Source organism: Triticum dicoccoides, chromosome 1B (genome assembly GCF_002162155.2).
Source record: "Triticum dicoccoides isolate Atlit2015 ecotype Zavitan chromosome 1B, WEW_v2.0, whole genome shotgun sequence".
In the NCBI taxonomy this organism is placed as follows: Eukaryota; Viridiplantae; Streptophyta; class Magnoliopsida; order Poales; family Poaceae; genus Triticum; species Triticum dicoccoides.
In genome coordinates, this window is record NC_041381.1 from 695,915,827 (window position 1) to 695,922,633 (window position 6,807).

The 6,807-nt window shown below is 46.2% G+C and overlaps 1 protein-coding gene across 1 annotated transcript; it reads right to left on the reverse strand.

Moving 5' to 3' along the window:
• Positions 1-3,975: 3,975 nt before the first annotated feature.
• LOC119350988 (AAA-ATPase At3g50940-like) lies at positions 3,976-5,888 on the reverse strand. Its single transcript, XM_037618567.1, has 2 exons — positions 4,851-5,888; positions 3,976-4,706 (listed from the first exon to the last, which is right to left on the reverse strand). The coding sequence occupies exons 1-2, from the start codon at positions 5,886-5,888 to the stop codon at positions 4,020-4,022; spliced, it is 1,725 nt and encodes a 574-aa protein (XP_037474464.1). The 3' UTR covers positions 3,976-4,019.
• Between the last annotated feature and the right edge of the window lie 919 nt (positions 5,889-6,807).

Sequence of the window (6,807 nt, forward strand, 5' to 3'; positions counted from 1 at the left end):
CCCATGACACTAAGATAATGATCTCCAATGAGGAAGGAAGATTCAACAAGTTCTTGAGGTTGTTGATTTCGTCTTGTATGCCCAACATAGTTTTTTTGTGAGAGACGTTTTCAATCTATTCATTAATCATGGCAATACAGAGAACAATAGATGTAATAAAAATTAGAACCAGGTCCATGGACCACCTAGCGACAACTACAAGCACTGGAGCGAGCCGAAGTCGCGCCGCCGTCATCGCCAATTGGTGCCAAAGTTAGGCAGATATAAGACCAGCATAAGCGTGCAACAGGCAGTGAAAGAAGAGGTGATCTCTTGTTTCCAGGACCTGCATATTGCATAACACACAAGTGTAATCCTGAATAAATAATTGTTTCCTTTGTAAGAGAGGTCTAGTATTTGACATGTCATTTGTTAGGAGACAGAAAATATCTTGTGCCTGAGTTGACAACATGGTTTTCCATATCCATTTTATCATGGGCATAACCTCAGGTACAATGGTAAGTAACCTAAAGACCTTGAAAACTTTGTATTGATTGGACCCCTTAGGCAATTTCCATTGCTTTGGTTCTAAGGAGAGAGTTAGTTCATGAACTAATAGCTCAGGTTCCTGAAATTGCATATAAGCCTCTTTAGATAGTGGAAAATGGAGAGGTGTAGCTGAATTCTTAGCTTGATGCAAATCAAAGATGGATATGTGTTGGTTGATAGCAAAGGAATGAAGGCGTGGAGATACTTCAATCAAAGGAACCCCATTCCATTTGTCAGACCAAAAAAATTAGAGTCTGACCATTGTGTTGAGTACTTGAGGCATGTTCCTTATAAATTGGAAAGAGTTTCATGCAATCTCTCCACCAGAAGGATGTATTGGGTGTAGGAGTTGGAAGGAAAACCATGATCATAATATACTTCCCAAACCACTTTGACCCATGGGATATCCATGTGATTGATAAACTTATGCACCATTCCAAATGACGGCTAGTGTTCTACGGGGACAGATTCAATATTCCCAGTCCTCCTCTATCCTTTGGCATATATTAAAACCCCAGCTGCCAAGGGAGAGTTTTTCTTTTCCAGGTCCTTACCTCTCCAAAAGGGACGTTTCCTATGTTTTATGATGCCTTTGTATGGAAGTAAACAACTCATAAAACTGCATTGACCATGAGCATTCTCCCATCATAGCTTAAGAACAAAGAGTAAAAGTTTAACCTTTTCTGAATTATGTCAATGATAAACATAAAAAGTCCATTATTGGCTTGGTGAAACTGAGAGGAGCACCTAAATAAGTAAATGGAAAAGTGGCAATGGGGCAACCCAGAATGGTGGATAGGACCTGCATGGTCTCATCTGGGGTATTGATGGGTAAAATGCTTGATTTATGGTAATTAACCTTTAATCCAGAGGCTTTGGAGTAGAGATTCACCAAATGTTGCAGTTTATCCAATTGCTCTGCACATGATGGCATGATGATCAGAGTATCATCAACATATTGAAGTATGTGGAAGTCAGGGCGGGAATTAAATTTGATTGGGGGCTGAATAATATCGATGTGCATTGCATAATTTAATATTGTCTATAAAAATTAGCTCATAGAACAAAAAGGAGGGGAGAAAGGGGATCTCCCTGTCTCACCCCTTTTATGCATTTCAAAGAGTTGCCAGACACTCCATTCAATAGTACATCAAAGTTGCAGCGTTGAGAATTTGTTCAATCCAAGAGCACCATTTGATCCCCAATCCTTTTTTCTTCATAATAGCTGAAATCATGCCATGTTCCATCTTGTCAAGGGCTTTTTCAAAATCCAGATTTAACACCACTGTGTTTTTTTGCTTCTATGGCTTTGAAACAAATATTCATATGCCTAGGCAATACGATCCTATATAGATGTAGATTTGATGAATCCATATGGATTGACATGAATTAGCTCCAAAATTATGGAATGCAGTCTACTAGCCAGAAGTTTAGTAAGCAACTTGATTGTGCAATTGAGGAGGGAGATGGGTCTGTAATCATTGGCACAAGAAGCACCAAGCTTCTTGGGAATAAGAGAAATGTAAAGAATTATTTATGTTTTGTAGGCAGACCTCACATCTGTAAAAGTTGGTTACCAAGATCTTGAAAATATTGCTTGATTCTTGACGAGCACTTCTTGATAAAATTAGAGTTAAAGCCATCCGGTCCTGAAGATTTATTTGAGTGCAAGTATTTAATGATGACATCTATCTCCTCGGTAGAGAAAGTTTCTTCTAGGAAAGATAAACCATGATGCACTGGCAAGAGGTAAAGCAACTCCGGAGAGATATTATAATGTTCTGTTTTCCCAGCATGTCTTTGAAGTTCATGTAGAAGAGAGGCTTTTGCAACATGATTGGAGACCCCAACACCATATGATCCAAGCAATGAAGATATATAGTTGTGCGCCTATGATGAATAGTAGCCAAAGCATGGATTTTTTTTAAGTTCTCACTTCCTAAAGTAACCCATTTAATTTTCTCTCTCGGTTGCCAATATGCCTTTTGTTCCTCCAAAAGTCTATCCAAATAAATTTTAATATCTTTTTACAGGCCAGACTCCAAAGGTGTGAGGGATCTAAAATTTTCAATCACATCCATCATTTCAATCAGAGCATTTTGCATCTCTGATAACCTCTTTTAGATTGGAAAGGATTTTCACCCCAAGTCTTTAAGCTTTTTTCCTTAAGATCTTCATCTTAGCATTATTCTTTCTGGTTGCATCAGCATAATGAATACTATGCTTCCACACATTTTTCCACCAGAGGCACAAAACTATCATGTTCCATCCACCAATTTTAAAATCAGAATATGTTGCTTTTTGACATGGATTTTTGAATCTGAATGACACAAGGCACATGGTCAGAGGTGGTCGTTGCCATTGGGAAAGCCAAAGTATTTGCATAATAAAGTGTCCTAGAGGAGGAAGTAAAAAACCAAATCAAGTCTTTCAAGTAGAGGATTTTCTTGCATATTGCTCTAGATAAATTTCCCGCCTTTAAGGGGAATATCATCCCAGCCTAAATGACTTATGACAACATTAAACTGCAGTATTTCATCAATATTTTCTCATGGTTTACTTCTATCGTCAACACTCCTGATCAGATTAGTGTCTCCAATAATGAGCCAATCTGCATCTTCTGGGATTATACTGCCATCTTACCAAGCAAGGAATTCAAGTTTCTTGTCATCCCAACATGGGGCATATATACTTGTTAGTGTCCAACAACTACCACATTTGTTAGATCGCGTCAGTAGTTATTTTGAACTAACATTTCCCTCTTAAACTGACTGGAACACCTTCCAAAATGTTGTGTCTGTGGTGGTGGTAGGGAGGGGTGGGGGGAGGGTCGTCTAAATCCCAAAGCCGCATTCTCTTTTCTTTTTTAACCGAGATATGTGGTTTTTTATTCGATTTCACACATTAACTATATCAGCTTTCTTATTCTCCGTGCAATCGCGGGAGCTGTCCATACTCTAACGAGGTCCCATAAAAAAGAACAAAGCAATCTAGAGAGAAGGTTGTGACTTCATGATGGTTTTGAAAATCAAATGGTCTATGCATAGTTTTTTGAAGAGTTTGGTTGGTTTGAGCGACTTGATTTCGCCGTTTTCAATCTTAAAAGGAAAAAATAAGACGGGAGTTGCTCGAAGGTTGTTAAAGAGTGATGTTGTGGGTGAAAGACAAGTGACTGCGATGTTGTGCTTGACGTAGCATAAGACATGGCGATAGTTCAGACATTGCGCTTGAGACAAATGCATGTGTTCACCAAAAAAAACTGTTAATAAGCTGCTTTTTAGTGCTGTAGCAACGCACTAAGTGCCTTATTAGTAGCTCCAAGAATGTTAGCAAGATGTATCTAGTTGCTCGAAAAAAATGCTGAAAATTCATAACGATAACTAGTTTGGACGAATACATTATATAGCAGAGTATTTCATCATCTATACTTGCTTCTATAATCCTCTATATTGTAAAATTTCGAGAGCGCTATATGATGTCATTGTCTGCTCCTATTTATCATCACCATTGCAGTTTCCATCTTGGTTCGCACCATTGTTCTCACCGGCGTCACCCCTCTTCGCATTGAGGAACCCGATGAGATCTCGGATTGCGGCGTCCGCCCCGCCGTTATTCCTCCCTACAACATCGGTGACCTCTTCGATCGTGGTCGGCACCTCACTCAACAACTGCTCGACCTCGGGAATCATGGCACGGTCTTTAAGTGATTGGTGGTCACGGGACACGCCCCTAAAGTACTCCGGAGTGCAGTACAACACCATTGCCTGCTCATATTTATCCACCTTGTTGTTTCCATGATGTTCCACGCCCTTGTTCGCACCGACTTCTCCCCTCTTTGCCTTGAGGAACCCGACGAGATCACTGAGGGCGGCGTCGGCTCCATCGTTCCTCATCAGAACCTCGGCAACCTCTGCCGGTGTGATTGGCACCTCCTCCATCAGCTTCTCGATCTCCGGATACATGGTGTGGTCATCTTCGACGAAGTGGTAGTTCCTGGCCAGGATCCTGAAGGACTCCGGGGTGCAATATCCCATGTGGATGTGCATGTCCATCCTGCCCGGCCGCAACAATGCCGGGTCGAGCCGCTCCTTGTAGTTGGTGGTGAAGACGATGATCCTCTCCTCCCCGCTCGTCGACCACAGCCCGTCGACGAAGTTGAGCAGCCCGGACAACGTCACCTGTTCGACAAAATCAACACACAAATCAGGTCATCCCCGGAAGCATATTGAGTTATTGACACAGCATAAAAAAGATATAAGGACCCAATATTATGCATGAATATATATGAATGACCATGATTGAACTCATAGTAATTGACAAACCTTGTCCTCATTGTCCTCTCCTCCGGTGAAGCTGTGCCTCGCACGCCTCTCGCCGCCTTCCTGGCCGCGCTGAGGCAGGTCGATGCTGCAGTCAATGTCCTCAACGACGAGGATGGAGCGGTTGCTCATGCCGACGAGCAGCCTGCGGAGGTCCGAGTTGGACTTGACCTCGGTCAGCTCGAGGTCGTAGATGTCGAACTTGAGGTAGTTGGCCATGGCGGCTACGAGGCTGGACTTGCCGGTGCCCGGCGGGCCGTAGAGCAGGTACCCGCGCTTCCATGCCCTGCCGGTCCTGCGGTAGTAGTCCTTCCTCCTAACGAACCGCTCGAGGTCGTCCATGACGGATCGCTTGAGGTCGCCGTCCATGGCGATCGTGTCGAAGGTGGAGGGGTGGCGGAGGTCGACGGGGGTCCACGCGTCGTACTCGATCATGTGCATCTTGAGGTCCCGGTGCCGGTCCCGGATGGCCTTGGCGGCGTCCACGACGAACGGCAGGTACGAGGCGAGCGCCTGCTCCTTGTGCTTCTTGTGGAAGCAGAGCTCGAAGGACCTGTGGCAGCCGCCGTGGGGGCCGCGGCGGCCGTTGTGGCCGGCGCCGGAGCCGTGGCCTGCGAAGGAGCCGCTGTTACCGGCGACGTCGCGGGAGACGAGGCGCCAGGTGTAGGTGACGCCGTCGTGGACGTCGACGGTTTCCTCGCCATGGTCCATGGTGACGAGGATGCCCTGGGCATCGTCGACGCGGGACGCGCGGAGGCGGCGCGCGGCGGAGGCGGTGCCGGCGAGCGAGGCGAGGTAGGCGCGGGCGGCGTCGAAGAGCTGGTTGGGCGCGAGGCCCTCGGCCTCGTCGATGACGACGGTGTGGGTGTGGGTGGGGGAGAGGCGGGCGCGGAGGCGGCGCACCACGTCGGCGGTGGAGAGGGTGAGCGCGTCACGGAGCTCCGAGGGCAGCAGCTCGTTCATCAGGCCATTGATCACCATCGCCGCCCCCGCCGCCGTCGCCGCCATGGCCACGTAGCGCTCATACTCGCCGGACGACATGCCGCAGGACTTGATCGACGGTAGCACTGAGAAGCCGATCGAAGCGTGAAGGTAGGGAAGGCGTGCGTGCGTCTTCCTCCTAATAAATCTTTTTCTTTCTTGGGGTTGGGACAATCGTGGTAGTGTTGTACTCCGTATTATATTTTGAGATCAAACTACACGTCGCTGTCTAACTTGCCAAATTTACCTTTTTTTTGTGTAAACTTGCCAAATTTGCTATTAGGCCGAATCTCACCCTATGCGGGAATCGGCACGAGGCGAGGCCCCTTGTTCCGGTCCAAAGGATTGCAACAGGGACCAATTTACAAACATGGACTATGGTCGGCGGTTTCTGCCCGAGCTTCGTCATCAAAATCAGATCAGACGGTCGCGGAGGCCATCGATGCATCCGATTTGAAGGAACATCTAAAAACAAAGTCCTCTAGTCAGCCACGGCCTAAATCCACCATGCTGTTATGGCCTAAGGCAACCGGGGATGAGACGGACCGGGGCCGGCGCCAGCAGAAGGCAATGAAACCCTATGAGGTAAAGAGGGTGCTTGTTTTGCCTCACAGGGTCCACGCTTGCAAAGCTAGCACTACTAGGGAAAAGTTTATAAGTAGACATTTACTAGTGGCGCGGGTTTATACCCCTCGCTACTACTACTTACTAGTAGCGCGGGTTTATATCCCCGCTGCAACTAAGTTGATAGTAGTAACGTGGATTTATAACCCTCGCTACTACTAAGTGGTCTCTACCGTGCTCTCCCCCCTCCCCCCTTCGCATGCGGACATGTCATAGTAGTAGCGAGGTGTATAAACCCGCTAATACTAAGTTGATAGTAGTACTAAGTATAAGGTAGGTGAAGTGCCCATATCCTCGGCTGAATCCCTCCTCTCTCCCTCACTCTCCTCCCTTTCTCCATAGGCTCTCCCATGGT

Bases quoted from the DNA above. Each gene is read 5' to 3' on its own strand.
- LOC119350988 (XM_037618567.1), bottom strand. From the start codon at position 5,888: ATGTCGTCCGGCGAGTATGAGCGCTACGTGGCCATGGCGGCGACGGCG. The intron at 4,707-4,850 runs GTTTGTCAATTA...TTTGTCGAACAG, and splicing joins GAGAGGACAATGAGGACAAG to GTGACGTTGTCCGGGCTGCT.